Source organism: Ostrea edulis, chromosome 4 (genome assembly GCF_947568905.1).
Source record: "Ostrea edulis chromosome 4, xbOstEdul1.1, whole genome shotgun sequence".
NCBI classification, from domain to species: Eukaryota; Metazoa; Mollusca; class Bivalvia; order Ostreida; family Ostreidae; genus Ostrea; species Ostrea edulis.
Window position 1 is genome coordinate 35,606,282 of NC_079167.1, and position 24,137 is coordinate 35,630,418.

The window sequence follows — 24,137 nt, forward strand, 5'->3', positions numbered from 1 at the left end:
CATAGCACCCAGGAAACTGGAACGCAGCCACGGTTGTTTCAGCCTCTATGGCTAAGGAAGGATTTAACTTTAACTGAACTTTTAAGGGGTTATCAACTTATCACACCACATACAATCAATTTGAGTTGCTGCATGCAGAAATAAACCTTAGAGATAGAGATCAAAATTAAGACATTGGAAATAGTAATGGACTTTTAATCGAACAGAATACCGTCATTCTAAAACAGATAACCTCACACAATGCTATAGGTTTAAGAAAAGAAAGACCAGAGGAGAGTAAGAAGAGTGGCTAGATGGGTTAACAATCATTACAAAGTTTATGGAATATTTGCTTGTTAGTATGAGAAAAAGGTCCACAGAAAATCCACACACAATGTTACCTCCTAACTGTGGCAGACTACGAGAATAGCCTTTTATGGGGTCTTCCCTCCGAGCTATAAAATATGGCAACTTATTTACAGTATACAACAATGTTTGTATATTCATATACATCGCTTGTATCTAAGCAGTTATCTAAGCAACAAAACTAAATGTATCTGAAAATTTGAATTATCACACAAAAGTGAATTTCCTTTGTATAGTTTTTATTTTGGATATCTGGAGAAAAGGCAATTTGGTGTTTCAAGGGTGAAATCGATATCAATGTGCTGAAATCAGCTTGAAGATCTCTTGTATGGAATGAAATGGTAGGTAATTTCCAGTTTCTAATAATCATCAAAACATGGAAAAACAAGGAAGTCAACAAGCAGATGTATACAGGAACCAGTAGAATGATCCAATGAACTGATAGAACACAAGTCGTCTGATGAATCCATGTGAACCAGTAGAGTTTGAGTGAACCAGCACATTTAAGAGTGTACCATAGCATGAAAAACCAAATAGATTAAGAGTGAACCAGAAGATATGTGCATGAACTCGTATCAGTTTATATATACATGTGTGTGTGAAGCAGCAGATAAATGTGTGAAACAGCTGATTTCAATTTGTGCATCTTTTGATTAATGAGTAGATTTGTGACGACTGGTGGGTAGATGTAAACTGTTTTATGATAATATCAAGGAGATTGTGCCAGTATATGAATATTGTGCAAGGGAATTTTAAATAAAAGATTGAAATGCTGGTAAATACGAAACTCTTTCTCTTTTTAAGATATAAATCACAAGATGATTGTTTACTTATCCCAAATTTTCACAACTTGTGACTGGATATTTCTATCCCACGTACTGTACTGATTGATGATTTCTCTGTATGCAGATGCTGATCAATTATCTAGCAAATAGAACTGGAACACTCAAGAAAGCAGAAGAAACCATTACCTTCTATATGTGGTAAGCTATGCGTGTGGTTGGCAGTTTGGCAGTCGTCCTGGACTATATAAAAAGCACATCCCATAAGCAGTCTTTCATACTCCACATAAGAATCATCATAAACTTGTCAACAAATGTTTTGACAAAATGAGAATCGTTTAATTTAAAGTAAAACTGTCCAAGTTACTTTCAAAGTTGAATTTTTATATACGACGAAATATTAAAAAGTATTTCATACATCTGGTTGGTGTGACTACAAACACTACTCAATCAATTTCACGCATACACACAGAAGGGAGATAATTCGAATAAGAGGAGGTAACTCTAGCTAAGGAAATATATCTAATATCCAATATACACAAAAACAAAGACGTCTAATAATATATACTCATTTTTAAAGTATTTGTGATATTCTTTTAACCGTGTTAGGAGGTGAGGTGTTTTTGATGTAGTATTTAGTGTACATCAGTATTTATCAGCAGCCCAGTGAGTTGTAGATGTTAAGCAGTGTCTATAATGTAGTATTTAGTGTACATCAGTATTTATCAGCAGCCCAGTGAGTTGTAGATGTTAAGCCGTGTCTATAATATCATCAGTGGATGGAAGTTTTCTAGAGATTGTGTGAATACGCTAGCATGCATCTTTTTATCAAATACAATAGTTTTAATTCTATGCCATTTGCAGCAAAAGTTTAGAGTTTTCACATCATCATTTGTTTTTCAAGACTACCTACCTTCATCTGAAAACAAAAGAAATCACTGAACAAATTTCAATATGTAAATTAGTAGGTTTTTTTTTTACATGCATGGGCAACATGTTTGAAATTGGGTGATCATTTTTATGGGTAATTTCACAACAAATGACAAGATACTGGGACTCAACATGCCTTGATTTTCATTCTTCACAACTGGGAACTGTGACCTGTGTGCCACACTAGAACGGACTTGACATGCTTTTACCAACAGTCACACTAGACTTTACCAGTGTACACTAGACAACCACGGCGTGCACCAGGAATCACTAAGTACTTGTTTACCTTTGACCTCCTCCAAATCAACCTCTTGAGTACTGACACTTTCTGACTGAATCGGTTGATTTTGTATAACTTTCTTTTTATGCTTGGTACCTTTAGATTCTCTTTTCTCTCTTCTCCTTTCATGGAAGCTGGTGTAGTCCAGGTCGAATACCCCTTTAAAATTAAAATTTATACAGTATTTCTGCGAGTGTTTAAGCTTTGTCGATAGATAGCAATACACAAGATTGTGTAATATAATGGAAAATATTATCTTGGAACTTTTTTTCATCTAGGCTAGAATTCAAAAAAATAAATAAATAAATATTACAAAGAAATTGAATAAAGTTCAATGACCTTACACAGTCTTCCTCATTAAATTCAGACTTGTATATATATTTCGATCTTCTACGATACACTTCAATACATCTATATCATTACTACTGTAAAATCAGACTTGTATATATATTTCAATCCTCTAAGATACACTTCAATACATCTATATTATTACTACTGTAAAAGTAACTTGATCCGAAGAGTCGGATCAGGTCAAGTTGACAGGCGCAGATCATCAGATCAAATGAGACGCAAAGCATTGAGTTTGATCTGATGACCCATGTCTGTCAATGAGACGTGATCCAGCTCTTTGGATCAAATTACTGTAGTAATGATAATATTATCATATACTCTCTTGTGTATTTTTAAAATTTACATTAATAAGAAAATAAATGTGTAATCCAAATGATTAAAAACACAGACATACAGTGAAATTATATTTTGTGTACACAGTTTTGTTTTCGACACAGTCAATAATTTCCACAAAAAACACTGCATTGATACGTCATCAGTTTCAAAGGATACTGATACAGAATCAGAAAACCACAGTGTGGTGATCCGGAAAATCGGATCACACTCTGTGAAATCCACAGTATCAAAAAACAAAACATTGATGGGTATATAATAAACTGAAGTATATACTGAAGTGTATCGTAGAGGATAGGAATATACAAGTGACTCGTGCTATCAATCCAATCCATGATCATCATGATGGATTCTGAATATAAGACTTATTCAAAGCCCTTGGCAATCAAGTAAAGACTTGTGACGGATGACAAAAGACTTGGTCACTCTTCATAGATTTTGGAGATTGGAGAGACCTCAGTAGCAGTACAGACCTATAATTGAACTCGGAAGTGTGCTACGCTGGTGAAGATCCAATATAACACACTTACCCTTCTCTTTCCTTTTGTTGTCCATCATCATGTTAAACATGGCAGACAGTTCATCACATTTACTCTCATGAACTGTTTTCTCTACTTGTTCCTTGTTCATGTTCATCATTTCTGTCAACTCATCGATAACCTGTGAACAGATTCCAACTCCAATTAGAATGTAAAAGTATCCATTCGAAACAACACAAAGAGATAGGGTGCAGGCTGGGGGTGTTATTCTGTTAGTACTGGCAGTACAGTGCAAAATGAGTCATGTATATTACATTGTTAGTTTTCTGAATACTTTTAGAGACATTCAAAAATACTCATTCTTAAATACATGCCCACATTGCTCTCTTCAATACATATTCAATGCTGTTAGTACATTGAGAAAAGAATACAATTTCAAAAATAAGTTCAGAAACTATGTCTGATAATGCTATATAGTTAAATTAAAAAGTTTCTAAGGACAAGTACAATATGATGAAGATGATGCACAAAACTACTGTACTATACAAATGAACTAGAAACTGTAGAGCGAATAATGATTTAGAGAACTGTAGATAATTATGTCCACAGTCAATATCAATCCATGTGGGCAATCTAGGACTTTAGTCATTGGGTCAATATGTAAATTTAAGTAAAAGAAAATTAAAATAATAAATAAACTGAACATGAGTGAATGTGGATTGTGAATAAAATCTGTTAAACATGTATTTTTAGTGAAATAAAAATAGATTTATAAAAGTAATCTTCCAATTTATAAAATAACACATGTGGTATTGGCAAAGATTTTATGGAGCAAAACTATAATCAAAATACTGCTTGTTCGTGACATTATATATAAACTTGAAAAACAGATAGGATCACATCAAAAAGTTTTCAACAAGTACAATCTAAAAAAAAAATATGTGAAATGCAAACAATGTAAAAATTCAACATTTCTTCAATCATTGTGGCAGAATTGCCAAGCTTTAATAAAAACACCTGGCTGCTGGTTGGTTTTTAAAAAAAATATTTCCTCCCCTTATGATTCTTCAAAGTTAAAGATTTGATGTGATCATTATTTGAATAAATAATTACAGATACATCAATACATGCTTTTTAAAGTTCAAAAAAATTCAATATACAAAACTGACATATATGTATAAAACCATTCAGCAGCCAAGCATTTTCATAATTCATGCAAAGATTTTACAAAGGACAAAAAGAATAAAGCCTTCAATGCTGTCAGCAGAGGTAAAAATTTCAAAACATCTTTTTGAAAACAGAAGAAAACCTGAAATGAAAATTCATGTCTTAATTGTAATTTTTTTTTTTTTTTTTTGCTCTGTGCCACATATCATATATTAGAATGAAATACAGTGACAATCATAAAACATCAACTAAAGATTGAGTCTTAGAAATCATGTGCTTAACTTGAGAATGAAAGACTCGAAAGATTTTCATGACAGTATAAGTTGACACAAAATACATGAATATGGTTGCACTGTTTTTACCTCATTTTCTAACTCTTCTAAAATGGCTTCCTGATTGTCCAAGAAAAGAATGGGGTATGTGAAGATTCAGGATTGACATATATTTTGCAAATATCTATTGGATTTTCTTACACTTAAATACAATCCAAGTAAGATGCCACAAAGCCAAAGATTTTGAACATTGTTTTTCGATTGCATGAATAATATAAACAAACTGTGAGTCTGAATACATCTTAGTAACTATGATTCAAACTGTGTCATGTACATTCTCATGTGGGCTGTGCAAAATTTTTTGTACACCACATGCAGACAACACATGGTTTTTCCATTCATAACAATGTATTTTTCAATGAAATGATTGATTACAGATCAAAACACTAAGCATCTTTAATATGAGAACTACCAAGGAGTTTTAATTAATTAAATTCAGCACCACTTAATCATCTTAACTTTACTTCCATTTCTTGGAACAATGCTTGAAATTCACTTGAATAAAATTTGAAAATACCTGGGACTTGAGCAGTTTGTCCCTTGGAAAGGCATGAAATGGGTAGAAAGGCATTTTGGCATCACAGGTCACCCAAGGGTGTATCTCCACATCCATGAGAGGCAGACGATGACTAGGATTTGGTTCCAATAACTTGCAAAGCAACTGTTTCAGTTCTGAAATAGATACATCTAGCAATAAAAAAACTACTAATTATTTTTGTGACGTCAGACTCGATGCATGTTGAATCTGAACAGCAAATACACATATTGCTATGGCAGCCTCACATGACTCGGCCAGCATTTGAACTGAGCTACAAAAACAAGTATTCAAAAATAAGGTTTCCTCAAAAGAAACTGAAGCTTCAGATATATGACTGAAAAAAATCCTTAATGTAACAAAATGTCACAAACTTGATTGTACATAGAGAATAATCATGTACTCTCACCTTCTGTCAAGTGACACATCTCTTTGAGCTGAAGTTCAGTGATCCCTTTTTCTACCTGCTGCAGAAGTTTCTGTCTTCTATACTGATCTGTGTATGGTGTAGTAAAGGGTAGCTTTCCGATCACCATTGCATATGTTATAACACCTCTGTAATAAATTGATAGAAGAAATGCTATTTTTACTTACATAAAAAAACTTTTTTTTCCTATGGCAAATGCAAATTACTGTTTACTTCATTGCCCATACTAAGATCTGTTTAATGACCATACCCATACAAACAGTTGTTCATTAACATTGCCCATAGTTATTAACTTAAAATGCCCATACAGATAGCTGTTTACTTATACAGTGCCCATAAAATTAGGTGTTTACTTACAGTGCCCATATAATTAGTTGTTTACTTACAGTGTCCATACAATTAGTTGTTTACTTAGTTTCCATACGGCCTTATGTGCTTCCTAGCACGAAGAGGATTAAGTAAGTTAAGTTAGTTTCCATACAATTAGTTGTTTACTTAGTTTCCATACGGCCTTATGTGCTTCCTAGCACGAAGAGGATTAAGTAAGTTAAGTTAGTTTTCATACAATTAGTTGTTTACTTAGTTTCCATACAATTAGTTGTTTACTTAGTTTCCATACAATTAGTTGTTTACTTACAGTGTCCATACAATTAGTTGTTTACTTAGTTTCCATACAATTAGTTGTTTACTTACAGTGCCCATACAATTAGTTGTTTACTTAGTTTCCATACAATTAGTTGTTTACTTACAGTGTCCATACAATTAGTTGTTTACTTACAGTGTCCATACAATTAGTTGTTTACTTACAGTGTCCATACAATTAGTTGTTTACTTAGTTTCCATACAATTAGTTGTTTACTTACAGTGCCCATACAATTAGTTGTTTACTTAGTTTCCATACAATTAGTTGTTTACTTACAGTGCCCATACATATACTGTTTACTTACAGTGCCCACACATCCACCTCCGGCCCATACTTGTCTGAAGGATGAAACAGCTCTGGAGCTGCATATTCCAGGGAGCCACACCGAGTCTTCATCAACTCGTCCTTGTTGTATGTGTTACTGAGACCAAAATCTTTAAGAAAATAAGTATACAGAGTTTAGCTTCTGTTGTACATATAAATCAGACTGTCACAAATTCATACTATTGGGTAGATATTGTCACCCTTTCTTCACACTAAGATGCATTTAAACAAGAGGCCCATGGGTCACATCACTCACCTGAGACACCTTGGTACATATTTAAAGATTTTCCCTATATATATTCACATGTTAAACTTTAATCCCTATTGTGGCCCCAACCTATCCCCAGGGCCATGATTTTTACAAACTTGAATCTGCATTATGTCAGAAAGCTTTCATGTAAATGCAAACTTTTCTGGCCCTATGGTTCTTGAGAAGAAGATTTTTAAAGATATTTCCCTATATATTTGTATGTAAAACTTTGATCCCCTGTTGTGGCCCCAACCTACCTCAGGGGACCAAGATTTGAACAAACAGACAGACGACGGCCAATATGTGATCAGAAAAGCTCACTTGAGCTTTCAGCCCAGGTGAGCTAAAAATGATGGAATAACCATATTTGAGCAGATGTAGATTAATAGATAATACTTAAACTAAAATTCAGAGATATCAAAATAAAAGAAAGCCTGAAATCATAATTCAAAAATAATAAGAATGGTCTAGGGTATAATTTCCAAGTATACATCTTTTAAAAATTGTCAAATTCAATAATTGAGACACCTATTTTACAATTGCATTCTTTCATAAAATTGCAATTACATTTTGTTTTTTCAAAAGAAATCTAATAATTAGATGAGTTTGGGTATCTTAATTTTTCTATAATGATATTTTAAAACTAAGAAACAGCTATATTCATAAACATATAGCCTTTATTCTTTTACAAAGAATTTCAAAATACATCGATCAACTGATTGCTTAAAAAAAAAAGACATCAACGTTTCATCAAAATAAAAAAATGATGTGTTACATTTTGTGGCACAATAGCGTGCATGACGTCACATGGGTCATGAAAATTTAAGTTAGCAATATAGACTTTAAATCAAGTGTTAAAAGATACATATGTATCAACCTGATACTCTATATACAAAAATTCTAATCAGAGTTATCCCCCATAGACCATAAATTTTTACTACTGAAATGAAACAAAAAAATTAACCAAATTGACTTGGTTCAAACTCTTGAGAAAAAAAATAATGGAACCCCTATGGTTTAATAATCTATAAACAGATGTTAAATCAAATTTGATGCTGCAACAAAATTAGAAGTCTCTCCCTGGCAGCAGCAAGCAGATAGGTTTTCTAGAGAATTATCAATCAACACAGAACACAGTGCCACCACACAGACAGGGAGTTTCACTGATAAAGTAAGCCTTTCATCTCTCGGGTCAGGGTAGGGTAGCTCAACACAATCAGCTAAACCTCTGTAAGATGCTGGACCTCCAATAAAATTGACATAGCCATCAATACTCTATCAGCAAATTCCAACAATTTTCCCTCATTCCGGATATGCTCCTTCATTAGATAGGAGATTGATTGTCCACAGAAGTTCATACTGAGTTCATCTACCCCACCCATACCATCTGATGTCTGAGCAACTAGAGATCCCCACCCCTTTAGATCAACTTTACAGTCATCAAACTCAAAACTAATCTTAAAATTGACAGGCATTTTCATCATCTTTGACAAAAAGCCATACAAGATCGATGTCTGTAAAACTCTATGATATTAAAAATTAAAAATTTGTTATTTGTCATCAGGTCTGTAATTGACATGTACACTATATTGATAAACAATCAGGTAGATCAGAAAACAGAGGACACAACAGCCAATAGCCAATGAGAGCTCTACCCCATCTCTGTTTACAGGAACCATGTTTGATGAAGGTATACTGAGCCTCACAGTTTATTGCCTATTGGGAAATTTCTCCCATACAGAAGTGCCTGTCTAAATAATTTCAGGGGCTTCCAACATGTCAGAATCAATTATTGATTTGTTTACAGATGGTATGTTTCTATAAACATCCAATTGAGATATTTTGGTCCACTTAATGTTTATATGTACTAGTTCTCAGATGATTAGAGACAATGTAATTAGTGCAGAGTCCCTTGTGCTTGAGACTGTAAGTGCTGCAGGCTTTTCACAAATCTGACTCTGACAAGTAACCAAGATTCCAATCTAGGCATCGACCTCCGCATTGTCAGTTTTATAAATGGAATACTAGTCTGTGAATGCAAAAAATGCACCACAACTCAAAATAACAAAGTATTTTACTTCCACTCTGCATATAACATACATGCATAACCAGAAAACATTATTTCAAATACAAGTGACTGGCCTTGAAAACAAGAGAGATTTTCGCCTGAAAAAAATTCAAGTGCACAGCATCTGTATATGCAAGATACATGAAAAGAAAATCTAGAGTAAGTCTGTACAAGGATAAACAAACAGATGGGCAAAAGTGAAACTGCAGTCTGCTTTAGTGTGGCATGTAAAAAAAAATTCCCATCAATATGTGGAGTTTTCCAGTGCTGACTGGTCAAACCTTTCTTCATTTTGTATATATCAACTTGATAAATGTATTTACAAGTGGTTACAAATGTATACAAACTTCTCTGTCCATTCTGAAGAGTTTATGATGTGCACAGAAAAAAAGTGAATCATTTATTGTACACTGTGAATTCTGGATTGTACATAGAGTTCCTCAAGACATTAAAGCACAGAACCAACAGTCTCAAGAGGGGTGCTTATCACAGAGAGACTGAGAATGTAATTAAACACCTTCACAGCATCAAACAGGGGATAAGTGCAAAAGTTAAAATGTATTTCTGGCTGACTGATTGACCCCAGGGTTAACTGTACACCACAGGTCACTCAGGTAATCCTCATGGATAGATGTCATTGCTATGCTAATGCATAACCCTCCTTCCCCCCATTCAGCTGTCTGATAAATTACAGGGCACCCTCCACCTCTCCATTCGGGCCTATAAGGCTGGGGGCATTCACTGGCAAGAGGACTGGTAGGACCTGGCCCATAAAATTATCAATTATCCTGCCATAGTCCCCTGTCCATCTGTCATTGGTCATTAAAAAACGAGAATCAGTCAATGACCCTGGTCCCTGTCCGTTAACATGCTGTGCAAGTCAAAGCAATCAAGTCAACATACAATATGATAAAAAGGTCTTTTCATTTGTTCAGATCACCCATATCTAATTGAAGAAATGCTTAAAATACCATTACATTCACCATACAGTGTTGTCCTAAGTGCAGAATGGTGAATCACTTTATGAAATCCCCAAACATTTCTTTTCGATTTATGTAAGTAATATCTTTAAGTTATACAACCTTGACTTTCATATAAATATTTTTCCTCGACCTAATTATTACATTTTTGAATAATATAAATTGCAAACAGTAAAAGTTCATAGAAGGAAGAAAATTGGATAAAATCCCAAGATAGCTCATATCAGTAACATGTGGACTAGGCTAACTTCCTTGAAACCTCAAATTACGTCAATGCAGATAATGTCTGTATCTAGGCAATGTCTACCAAACCTTTCAATTTGTCCTCAAGTACTTACCCACTATTTTGATATTCTTTCTCTTCTCATCCAGCATGATGTTTTCCATTTTTAAATCCCTACAAAAAGAAAAAGAGAAACTTGTTATCATATTTGTGATTGTATATAGGATGTCAAGCCCTTTCTTCTGGTGATCAATGGGGGTACAATTACAGGGAATCAATGCTGTTTTAATATGGGCAGATATTTTGGATATAAAATCAAGGAGCTAAGAAACGGGTACATAGAACTGTGTTGAGGAGATAAATTTTTGGTAGATATATAGATAAAGAAACTCCTGGTGGATTAATATCACAAAGATAAATGTCTCTTATCACATGATGGATCTATGGAATCAGACTACTTTACTAATTGAAGAGAGTTATCTCCCTTCGAACACATTGTAAGCCATTGCCCCGATACTGGATGTTGATTAATATGCTTTTCACAAAGTCATTTTTCTTAATTATGCAAGAAAAATACACAACAAACAAATCATCACTACATCAGTCAGAATTTGTCTGACTGGTCATTTGCTTGAACTTTTGTTGCCACACAGGTATAGTGGCACTTCAAAGCTTATTGTTACAAACTTAACAAACAATAATTTATGGTCCCTGACCATTTCAAATCAGAACAGATTGGTGATTTATTTCTTTGAAGAATAGAAGGCTTGAACTCTGATCAGGATTTTCACCTCAAAACAAACATAAGCCTGCTTACTGAAGCAAATGCTTTATTAAAAACAGATTTTTGTAAGTTCTGTTTTCTTCCTTTAAACTTAAAGCATGCAAAATTTTTCTTGTTCATGTAGCATTAATCTCTGAAGGAGAAAATGTCAGTAGTTAGAAATGACCATGGGAATAGGAGTTTATGAGTTGATCAGTTATTTTTAATGCATTCATAGCTCATAATTTTGCATTAAAGTTCATAAAACTGAGCATCATCTGATTACAGGTGTCTTAATCAGACATTTTCTTTTTCTTTTTTATAAAATCTATGACATATTTTGGCAGATTAACTTTTGATACACATATCTGCAATTTGTATCCTTTAAATTGGCATATTCCAACAAAAAATGTTCTGCAATTGCCAAAACATGATGCAGAAAATCCGACTGGAAAAATTAAATAATCACGCAGGAAAAAAAGCACACAGATTGATCAATTCTCCTCAAATTAAGACACTTTATAACAGTGCAAGACGCTAACAGTGTGTTTGGCATTCAGTATTGAGCGATGCCAACATTTAATGATCATCTATCTCCCATACAGCAATCATTGTTCAGGCATCAGACTACATTTCTTTATATACTTCAGTATATCAGAATTAATCATTCAAAATAAATAAGAGTCTTCATATTTTCAAAACCACATTTACTCTCAGGTTGACTAAAAATGAACCAATATTTGATTTTCATTAAATCCTAGACCTTCCCTTGGCCCTCTGTTGATTAAGTCTTGCATGAGAGTGGGCTATCTAACAATGTTACGTCACTGCTAAAAACAATAATAAATTCAGCAACTTGGAGCCTTTCAAAAACCATGGGCTTATATGCAAAAATATACATGAAGTCTTCGGCTTTATTTTGATTGAGTAATCAATAGAGAGATTTACCCTCACGTCTGAAATATTACATGTAGTGGTCTACATCCCATTTATCTGCTATTACCTTGACGAAATATTTTAAGAATGTAAACAAAATTCAAAAGCCCCATACTGCTTTTGCTTTTTAACTATTTTCAGCGCTCTTCATCCCACAGGAAAAAAAAAATCTTCTGTGCTGTTTTAGCTGCTTCAATCCGTTCTTTATCAAATTAACTTACACTTATTTCAAGAGATATTGGCATTTAAGAGGGAGTTTTCTTACTTTAATTAGAGCTGTATGTATGGTACATAATAATGTAGACCAAAGTGAAAATCTGGCATTCAAAAACAGACTCATGGAGACAGGGAGTGTTTAAACGCTGCAATCAGGACATGTACACTTTGTAATGTTGTGGTAACAACATTAATTTTTCTGTATGGGGAAAAAAGCAAGCTGTATTTTTTTTTTTTTTTGCATACCACAAATTAGTGTTTCAGTTAATTATATAACCCTAAAAAAGTGCTGGAGTTTTAGTACTTACTGGTTCATCATACAAAATGTTAAAATTTTACAATGCACCTCACTGCAACAATTTGAAATTACAGACAGACAGACAATGTTTACAGTTTGGAGACATTTACCAAACAAAATATTTCAAAACTCCTTCATGAAATTGGAGATAGCATACAAATTAAATGAATGACTAGCAGGCAGACAGGAAACATGGATTTGGATTGCTGACATCACCAGTATCATCAGTAGCCACAGGGGTTCGGCATTTATTGGAGGTCAAAGGGGTCAACACTGTATGCTGACCAACCATGAAGTCTCATCAAGGCACCAGCAAATGATAGTGAACATGCATATCATCTTATTGGCTTGAAGGTTTACAGGAGGTTCAAATTCCCAACCCTGTCATTAATCAGTGACAACACTGGTCAAGTGTCCAGCCTTTAATTCAATCACAGGTTAATTGACATTTGATATTTACATGCTATAAGCCATAGGTATGGGGTCTTCAAACTTTGATTACCCCCAATAACCATACAATAAATGTCACCATTCTCAGACCTTAATGAGCTGTAATCACTACCTGTGGGGAACAAGAGTTTTTAATTTAACTTTCACCTTTCAATCTCAACATAAACACCTCCCCTCAATGACTATATGATGAACCAAATTAAGCTTTTAAATAAATCTAAAAGGTGCAAATAAAAAATTCTATTTCAAGTTTACTGTCTCTGAATATCTAAATAAATGTAATGGAAAGATATAAAGCAAACTAGACTGTCTTATAGTTCATGCTCAGTTTAGTATTTTTTCTCCACCATTACTTAGAAATCACCGACTCATTCAGATATTTATGATTCTTCTATCAAACTTCCCTTACATCAGCAATGATATTACATTGAATATACTTTTCTACTGCATTTTCTCAAAAAATCATTCAGTGTTTTATTTTTATGGAATAACATTATGCAGAACTTAATGAGATTGGTTTTATTATGGGGTGAAATAATCAAAATAAATGCCCCCCCCCCCCCCCCCCGTTATGTAATTGAATTATAAAACAGGACTCTATCTCCCTTCTAGTGTTTGTCTTTGTCAAATCAGATCACCACTGTCAAAACTTCTCGGTATTTCAAGTTTCAAAGATCTTTAGATGAGACCAGGAATGTAATGGCGAAGAGAATAAAAAGCAGAATAGAATAAAACATGCACAGAACATGCATGCATGCCTATCACATGTGCAGGTTGATTTGTTTTGAAGTAAATTAAATCACTGGTGATATAAGATGATGCAAGCACATTTTTGTTATCTAGACACCTTTACAAGATGGTAGATAAATTTATGAGCAATTCGGATTTCTAGATTTGAACAGAACAACAGAATACAAAAAGTACTTCATGATGTGCCTGAACATATATGAATTATGCCGGGGCTAAGAGGAAACATGAAACTTATCACAATTTTCTGCTGTGGTTTCTTAAAAACAAAGCCATTGAAAAACAACAAAGCAATGGACCCCTCCCAGAAAAGAATTTTAATTTATAGTTTATGTAATTCCAAGAGTATCTGTTCAAACAATCTTCTAATGGCTCTCAAGATATATCTTTATTGGGGACCACTGAGTCCATTAATTATTTGGGGGATTAATAACACAAAATGTTCATCAAGCTTTTTGAAGGAGAATAAATGGAGAGGAAAAAATGGCATAAGACTGGTTACAGTCATCATTCTATTTTATCTACCAGTTGTGAGGAATATCGCACCTGGCCGTCGGCAAAATAATTGCAACAAACGAGTTTGAACGTAAAATTCATTATCTTGTGGCCTGTCTTGTCTCAACAGTATACTTCCCTGGTACACCATTTTTATCTTTCCAATTTTATATATTGGAGAAAAAATGCACGTGAAGAGCTTTTCCATTATTTTAAAAATACCCACAACCATCAAATTGCATAATCAACACTAATAAAACTAGACCCTACAAACCTCCTCCCAGTGCCCAGAAGCACTGCAAGAACTTAAAGACCAGAGCAAAGTACAAACTTATTTTGAAAAACTAACTTCTGTTTAAATATCAGTAAGAGCAAAAATGGTTTCTCTTGTTTTTATTTAATTAGTAGAGAGGAAGATATTAACTGATATCAAACAGAATCTCCTTCCGTATCAATCAATATACCTTATTGCTGATTGGGTCATTAGGCTACTGAAGACAAAGATAAACAACTTTCTTATCGGAGCCCTTTCGCTTGCAAATTTGATAGATCTGACTTAAGACATTTAACAGAATTATGATAGAGATTTGCTGGGTGTAAAGTCAGCTCTGCTGGGAATTACATTAAATCAACAGCACATTACAGCCATCAAGGTGAGGGATTGTATACATGGTTCAACACAAGGACAGAATGTTGCACCTCACAGACTGGCAGTTTAGACCACCGCTGCATCCAGTGTTTTCTTATGGAGCATCCTCTCCAACATTTAAACAGCATATTTTGTAGTGATTTGATTATAATTCAATTAAAATTGCTGTCAACCATCAAGTGCCAGCGAGAGCCATGAAACCAAGTCTCGGCACATGTCAAGTGTTCCAGAATATTCCGACTGATACCATCTCCCACTGATCACTTTTACAGATAGTACATCTATGTATATGTTTCTGCAATGTTTCTTCCACATTTTCTGGGTTATTCCAACCAACACCCAACCAGAAACGTTGGAAATCCTCTTGCATTCCCAGCGCTTGACACAAATTACTGGGACACAGCAGAAGGCATGATTCAGTGCAAGAAAATTAGGTTATCATAACCTATACTGCACTGTTCAATATGCTTCTTTTTTGCAAATAGAGCATCAAGATATTGTATTCTGCTATTTACAGACTGAGAGATTGATGTGTGAAAAATAGACACAAAGGATAACTCTGTTGAACAATAATTTTTGTCTTCATTAGCAGTATTCAAGAGAGAGAGAGAGAGAGAGAGAGAGAGAGAGAGAGAGAGAGAGAGAGAGTGTGTGTCTCTATTATGTTTTCCCCCTTTTTGTGAGCAGGTCAAGAGGAGAATGAAGATCCTGTAGGGAAATAAACAACTTCACACATCAAAGAGCACAAACTAAAAGGAATAGCCATTGTGGAGACAACATATACTTACAATGGTTCTGATTTGCTCTATGGCAATTACTAGAAGTGATGATACACATAATTTAGGTAGCATATTCTGATTGCAGGAGAGGTCATCATCCAAAAGGGTCAAATCTCATTATTCAAAGACCGAAATTTCAAGATCAAACATCATCATTATTTAAAGACCACAGTTTCAAGAAAATGATTAACAGGAGACCTTCTTTATAATTAAGTGTGTAGAAGCTAGCGACATGCTATGTAAGCTGGTGGTCATTAGGGCCGATGCAGGTCCTCAGTTTGTTTGCCACTGATTGGGAGGCTGACAATTGGGTCAAAGGGAGCAGGGGAAAAAGGATCACAAACGATAAATAAACATCCTGGATATCCCCAATCAGTCTGACATATCCCCAGTGGCTTCCTGCACATTAACAGGGCCATTCATCTTCATCAACAGCTCCCTCTCAGTAGAGCTAATTGTGAGCTTATCTGACCAGCAAATTGTATGGACAAGCTAGAAAACAATATACATTTATAGTCACTGGCTGTCTCTGAGAATCTTTGAAGGTTACTATGTTGTTGAACTTTTTGAGAGTTCTTGTACATATTGTATAATGACCATAATGCATTTCTATTCCTGGTGATGTAGAGCACTACACCTTGGTATAATTTTGAGAAGGTCGTGATAAATAAAAGACTCACTGACAGACCCAAACTATCACTTTCTCTGTTTATTAACTATCATAGTCTTAAGAAGAAATAAAATTTCTGCAAGCTATCTTAAATGAATATTAAAGAAATCTCTTGGTGAAAAGCTGCACTATTAAGTCATTATATCTATCAAAAAATATAAGTGAAGGTCCTTTTCATACATGGAAAACCTGAAGTCTTGTGGAAGCAAGTAGTCTATCAAAAAACATCCAAAAAGGCTATGGCAAAAGAATTGTTTACAAACTTAGTAATTCTCCAAGTGACAAGTGTTTACTCAATTTCATTTCTCAAATTTCTCAATGATATTTGCAAATCTTTTATTTAATGAAAGAATATGAAATAATTTCAACAATTTTGTTACAATTGTATTCTTTCCAGAATCGATCATGGAACAAAATGGGCTGCTCAAAGTGGATTTTAATTTTCTTCAATAGGCTTTCATATTTTCAAAAGATATCTGTCAGCAATCTGAGAAGTACTTGTTCAATTAAAATGTAAAATTTTATTTAAACACTTGAATCTTATGAAATTGGCAAATTGTATTGATATGGCATGGGGCTTACACTTTACTGTCAAGTAGTTTGTCTTTCATCTTTGAAAATATGAGAACAGTAGAGGGGTTCATTCTCCGTTTTAAATGCTGATGTCACAAACTTTTAATTTCTGTCAATTAATTCCCTGCAGGTAAGCCAAGGAATGACACACCATGGAATGTAAGGAGCCAGCTAATATCCCAAATTGTGTTAATCCTGGCAAGGGAACACTTATCAATATCAAATCTCTCCAATTGTTTGAATGACAAAGGACACCAGTTTGTCACTTACAAGGTACACATAAATGTCAACAAATTATTAGGGGGATTTGATTATGGACTATATCTACACCTCAACTTCAAAGATATTGCAGATTTAGTAGAAAAGCTTTTGACTGGTCATCATTATTAAAGGACATTTAATCTTTATTATCTATGATAGAGGATCAGCTAGATAAATACTTTAGGTATATTACAAGAAAAACTTGAAAGTCTGTCTCAAAACTTCCTTGGGGTAGAATATTCTCTTTTCAATAGTTTGATAAAATAAACTGCTTTTATTTTTAGTTCAGGACTGTCTTCTGCTAATCTTTTAAAAGGAAAAGCAATACACATTTATTGACTGAATGATAAAAACTATTGATAAATCTGTAATATACTTAAAGGTTATTCTCTGATTACTTTAAATAGGATGAAACGTTGACATGTGTGCAAGCCGTAAGTATCCTAATGTCAATGTTGATAAAAGAATAATTAGTTACCTCTGCCTAAAACATCAGTTTAAATGTTCCAAATCAATGTCACACAGATTTTTTTTATCCAACTAAACATTGGTGTGATTACAATTAACAAGTGTTAACTAGTAGACAACATTAATTCCTCTAAAACCATGTTGTGTCCCAAGATGCTTCCTTCAAGTGCAAAAATCTTAATGAACTAACTGAACCAATTTCTCAGTAATCTTAACAAGAATTTGGAAAATTAACTAATTTGCCCTTTTCTTATTTATTTCCTGATAGGATAGACAGCAATTCATATCATTCTTAACTGTTTAAATTCAATAAGACATCAATTTTTTCAGCAAGATTTTTTTTTTACCTGATAGAGGGCAAATTAGTTACAAAATACATGGGGGGGGGGGGGGGGGGGGGGGGGAAGAGAACTAGCAATATTTTCAAAAAGCAGAAGACTCTATCCAAGGATGCATCTTTGTCAAACAAGCTCAATGTGAATCTCAATTTCAAAATAAATGTTTTTAGTAAAGGTCAAAGTCAGAGTTTATTAACTTTATCAAGATAGCCTCATTTGTTTAGCAGGCTAAAGGCTAATGTGAATATGATTTGATATGGCATCAAAACCTGGCTTATATCAGCCATTTTACATTAAATCTGTTCTGCAGCAGCACCAGCAGATGTGAAACAAAAATCACAAATCATCGTTATCAGAAGAAGGAAAAAAAAAGAATAATGGAACATTAACTCCAATTTTTTAAAAAGATTTTTTTCTGTGCACTTTTAATTCAAATATTTCATAGACTTGCAAATGTGCATAGTACATAACATCATTCTGGATAAGTATTGTTAAAAAATATGTTGTGAAGTGGGTGCTTGCAAGTATGTATAAAAGGAGAAAAGCTCTTGGAAGAAACTTAACTTCAGTTAAAAATTTCTATTTATGGTCAAACAGTACATCTACTTTTTGCTAGGGTCAATGTCAATGGATTTTTTAAATTAAAATTCACAGACGGGGTAATAAAGAATTTATATGCCAGTAAACGTTGCACAACCTTCCTAGACAAAGCAAGCAGATTAAGAAAAGTGCCTTCTCCTCATATGGATTTATCTCCCGGAAACATCAAATCAGTAATTCTTACCGTCACTTGAAGTGAAATGGAATGGGGAAAAATTATATTTAAGTTTCAGTCAGCAAGTTCAAACATATCAAATGAAGAAGCAAGAGGCCCATGTGCCACAGTACTCACCTGAATCTTCAATCACCCAGCTCTGTTAGGATTATTAATTGTGCCCCCCCCCCCAAAAAAAAAAACCCCAGACATAGTTAAAGACTATGATTTGAACAAACTAAAATAAAAGATGCTATACATATTAATATAGCTACTTATAACATGTCACTCTTGAGATAAAGGATTTTCCTTCATACATTTCCATATCTTGAACTTTGGACCCCTTGCTATTCTGACCCCAATGCTGTCAAGGTCACAAATTCAAAAAACCTTCAGTCTATACTAGATAATGATGTGAGAAATTGCATTTTGTTGTTCTTGAGAAACCAATATCAAAAATTATTAAAAGATCTATATTTCTATGTTAAACATGTGGACCCACTCTTGACATTGGAAGAGCAAATTTGAATATCATACAATGCATTACAAAGCTTTTATGGAAATTTTGTCATCTCTGGCACAATGTTGATCAAGAGGACAATATCTATTACCTCATACTATTTTCAATATTTACCTCTTTGATTAGGGGGCTTACAGTTCTTCAAGAAGAAGCAAATTTCTCAAAAGAATGTTTTTTATGCAAAGCTTATTTTAAAAGCATTCTGGAGAAGAAGTAATGAGTATGAAAACTCTTCACCAGGGTACAGACAGACTGACAGATGCTGAACAAAAGCTCACTTCAGTTCAGAACTCTGTGAGCTATCAGCACTGAAAGATGTAGCAGGGGTCAGAATTGACAAAGGATTAATGAGTTCACCTTCTCTTTGACAACATTAAATCTGGAACTGGGCTGTTATTAAGGCTCTATAATGCTGACCAAAGAATTTTTAAAGTTTGTAAACCATATCATTTCTTGATCTCATTAAATGTGAAAAATACAGAACATCAACAACTGCAGGAGTGAACACAGGATAATGCCACATAAAACTTGAACAAACACAAGTAAAGCTGAAGGTGACAGCTAGCCTGTATTTTTGGCTCTTATGGCCATCTAATCATCCGGCGTAGCCAACCCCTTCCTCACTAAACATCCTATCCGATCACAGTTTTCTGTCTGTCATCCAACTTAATGATTTCAAATTAATTACAGCTAAGTATTTCAACTTTGAGGCCACAATAGAGTATGTACCTACTTCAAAGGTAACAGTTTTTATTGAAATGAAGAGATGGATTTAAATCTAAGGTCCACCTTGGGGTTATAAGGAGGTCGGCCAGTGCGGTTTATTGCTGTAACTTGACACTGATAATCCCTAACTTCTATATATGTCCAAAGCCACTGGATGAACTCAGCATGAACAGATACACAAATGTATGGTAAAAGCCCTTTATAATTAGTTTTCTCTGGACATTAAATATGGTCATTTCCCCTTCCACACACACTGAAAATAAAAGCCACATATGGATAACAATAAAATATTTAAGAAAAGAATAACGTTATTCAGTAAACATGACGTTATGAACTGCAGTTGCTAACGTGCATCATGGTTGGTTGCTTTCTGTCCCGTCAAGAATTTTTCACTCATATTTGGATGTCACCAGCTGCAGGTGAAGTACCACAAATTTAGACCTATGCTTAGCACTCAGGGCCGTAGCAGTGAGGGTTCTTTAATGTGCCAATGCCTCCACCACCTCAGTTTCTAAGGTCACATCCGAAAGACCCGCAATTCTCGCTTCTAAATTCCGAGCATTTGGCAAAGGAGCAATCACTATATATGTTTACATCTTGGGTTTGACACAGCCATGGCATGAGTAGGGTTTGAAAAAAAAACCTGCCAGTTACAAAATGAAAGCTCTACCACTGAGCTACCTACCACCCATCATAGAAAATGTGCTAGCTAAGCAATTGCAGTTTTTAACGTCATGTTCATTGAAAAATATGATATTTAATCCTTATATTTACATTTTGGTTTTTCTTTCTATGCTTTCTTGACTTGTGAGGATGTGTGGAGAGTAGGTAACAGACCTGGGGTAATGGTAATGTGTAATGGTAATGCATTGTAATCATTACATTTTTTTTTAAAGTAATGGGGTGTAATGTGTAATGCACCCATTTTTGAATTACAAGTAATTGTTATGTAATGCATTACTTTCATAAAAATGCCAGTAATGACCATTACTTTTCAATTACATTTGAATTACATATCAACATCATATATTTCCAAAGAGGTCTAAATTAGGAGGTTACTAACCCCCGTAATTTAGACCTCTTTGGAAATAAAATATGTGATATTACTACATGTATTTGAATAAACAGCAAAGTATTTGTTTAGAACAGATCTTGATACATAGTCATAGTGTGATTGACAATCACTCTGATTTAAAAGTTAACTTCAAATAAATTGTGTTTATAAATTTTTTTTGTATTTTTTTCTTCATTGTAATGTGTAATGTAATTCATTACTTTAGCAAAGTAATTGTAATTTAATTAATTACTTACATGAATGAAAGTGATGGTAATTGTAATGGTGAAAATTCCAATGTAATTGTAATTTAATACATTACATTTTAAAATAATTGACCCCAGGTCTGGTACGTAATCACAAAACCTTGACTTGTGAAGATGATATTTATCAAGTATAGTTCTGTTTTCATATGCACAGTTTACAATTGCAGCGCATTCAGGTGGAAATGCCTACCATCACAATTTGTAAAGATATCAAAGACAAAAACATTGGAATTGTAAATTTATATGACTTCTGCAATCTGCAGTAGGATTCTTCAGCTCATTGGACAAACATAAAATGTATAATTATCGACATTGCAGTGAATTTTAATAATCATACTTTCTATCACCTTTCAGTCATATTTAATCTACACTCAAACAAAACTTTGGTTGAATTTCAGTACTTCAAAATACCAGAACAAAATTTGTGGAATTCCGTGCCCCTGTGTATTGCTTTTGATGCAGTGGGCCAATTATAAGCTATTTATTGCACCTGATTTACCACAACTGTGTTGCACACAATGTTCGAAAATATGAATTCTTGAAATCTTATATGTAACTAAATATACAAACAAAATGTGTTAGATGTCATTAACTATTTAGTATAATTTACGGCGTACCCTCCCCTCCCTTTAACAGCTAATAATTTGGCAGATTTCCGTTTTGTACACTGATATAAGGAAATATAAAGGCATCATTAAACTGTCAAAGGACTGATGGAAAAATTAAATGGAGAGAATTTTTAAAATGCGAAATTTGATACTTCCATATAATAAGCTTTGGATAATTTTCAAAAAGAAATGAAGTCAACTACAATTTTATTCTCAGTGACAGTTCTCAATCATTATTTACTTTGAACTCTATCTATAAAATGATCCACTGACACTGGCTTCTCAAGCTAATTGTCATGAGCATCTCAAAAGGTTGTTACACCTCTTTACATAATTATTGTAGCCTGCTTCTTCCAGGATTACTAATCCCATATTTTATCATGGTATGATAGCAGGTGTCCAAAATAAACTATAAAAGTTTGTAGGACTTATCAGAGTACTGTAGGGATCTAAGTAAGACACACAATGGCCTATCTTAGACTATAAAGAAGTAGGGTATCCAGAACAAACAAACAAGGATTGGCAACCATGTAATAAACACTGTCCCTCTCCTAGTACTATCTAATAACCCCATAAAACTATAAAGAAACCACAACAGTACAAAAGTCCTGATAGCACCAACACACAGATGTGAAACATGCTCTCAAACATTGTTGCAAGAGTTACCTCCCTCTAGTTGTTTTTCAGTCACTTAAAATGAAATATTTATCTTTCAGTGGTTTGGAACATGGAACACAAGTGAGAGCTCTGCATTTCTTTTTTTTTCAAATTAAAATATTTGCTGACTTGTTGTAAAACATGTCATCAAAGATTATACCCAGGCTAACAGAGACGGATGCAAAGCTGCTGTAACGGTGTGGCAGAGCTACTGAAGCAGTCAAACCTGTTCTCCATCTTCCTGCCTGTCAATACCATCAGCCCATCTCCTTCACTTTAAGTACACCTATGATATGATGAATTATCTAGGGAAAAAATGTAACTGAAAGCTTTATAAATATTAAAACTTTTTTTAAAAAAAATCCCTGTGCGTAAATTTAACTTTCTGGGGTTGATAAACTTGTCATATTTGTTACAGTAACCTACTCACTGTGAATACAACTTATATATAAATCACATGATCTGGTTTATTAGCACATTGCCCTGAACAACACCTGTGTGTCTGAATTTACAGGGCTGACGACTTTACAAGGCTGTTCGCAATGTATTTCAATTTTTTATTGAAAAGGGATTGAAATTTAGTATTGAGAAAACCAGGTTCATTGACTGAGCGACACTTTCTATTTGCTAGACTTGGGTGGTGGTGGTTCAAACAGTTTTATCAGCACCATGTAATTACGTCAACTCCATTTTTCATATTCACTTCCCAATTGAATATTTCTTTCCAACTTTGTGATGTGCACTGGGTAGTCTAATAATTAAAGAGCAGAAGCTTGTACAAGGTAAACAGTAATTTCCAATAAGTAGCACCTTCATTCTGTCACAAAATGTTCCTTCAGAACAAAAATGTGTCAGTCATTTCTGCAAAACCTGGCTAGATTATCCAGCATGTAAATAAAATCTTGATCATACAGATTCAAGTGTCAATAAATGAGTTAGATGCCTAGAGTGTTATCATCTTCTTAAAGTCTAAGTAGTCAATTTATAGATTGTAAATAGACCTAGAAAAGTCTATAATTGCTCTTTGTGAAAAATTTAAATTTTTGATTTATATATTTGTTTGTTCTCAATTTTATGGCTAATTCTCTCTTGGGCTGCTGAGAAATAGATAATTTTCATGCTTTTACTGTGCAGTGTGTCGTAAATGACAGGACTATCATTTTACTGGGCGAATTAGCCCATAACAAATCACTTGGACTCCTAAAACTATTGATTTGTAAGTGACTTTCTACAAGATAATGTTTTGAATTACACCGAGTCTCACTGCTACATCAGGACCAAATATAATGATGCCATATGCCACATTTTTACCCAATGACAAAATAATACAATCAATGCCCTCCTAGTAATGAAACACTCTGAACCCAGAAAAAAATCAGATGACATTGCACTTGGAAAATTTTGTTTCATGCTTTCAGAGATGACAGAGGACATCTGCCTAGACAATGGTGGTTCTATGT

The 24,137-nt window shown here is 34.0% G+C and overlaps 1 protein-coding gene and 1 long non-coding RNA gene across 10 annotated transcripts in view; one reads left to right on the forward strand and one right to left on the reverse strand.

Annotated features, from left to right (window-relative positions):
• Window positions 1-24,137, reverse strand: part of LOC125669810 (hormonally up-regulated neu tumor-associated kinase homolog A-like) — a 94,562-nt gene that overhangs the window by 28,162 nt on the left and 42,263 nt on the right. For 8 of the 9 annotated variants that reach the window (XM_048904607.2, XM_048904611.2, XM_048904608.2 and 5 more), the window contains 6 exons: window positions 10,565-10,623; window positions 6,909-7,038; window positions 5,944-6,089; window positions 5,517-5,671; window positions 3,552-3,681; window positions 2,434-2,496 (listed from right to left, as the gene is read on the reverse strand). In XM_048904607.2, the coding sequence (XP_048760564.2) occupies window positions 2,434-2,496; window positions 3,552-3,681; window positions 5,517-5,671; window positions 5,944-6,089; window positions 6,909-7,038; window positions 10,565-10,623 (683 nt within the window). Of the gene's footprint in view, window positions 1-1,316; window positions 1,371-2,433; window positions 2,497-3,551; window positions 3,682-5,029; window positions 5,060-5,516; window positions 5,672-5,943; window positions 6,090-6,908; window positions 7,039-10,564; window positions 10,624-24,137 lie in introns of all 9 variants that reach the window. The other variant, XM_048904614.2, reaches the window with a different exon arrangement.
• Window positions 1,013-6,993, forward strand: LOC125669812 (uncharacterized). The gene is made up of 3 exons (XR_007368027.2): window positions 1,013-1,120; window positions 1,255-1,328; window positions 6,911-6,993. It is a non-coding gene; the product is annotated as an uncharacterized LOC125669812 (long non-coding RNA).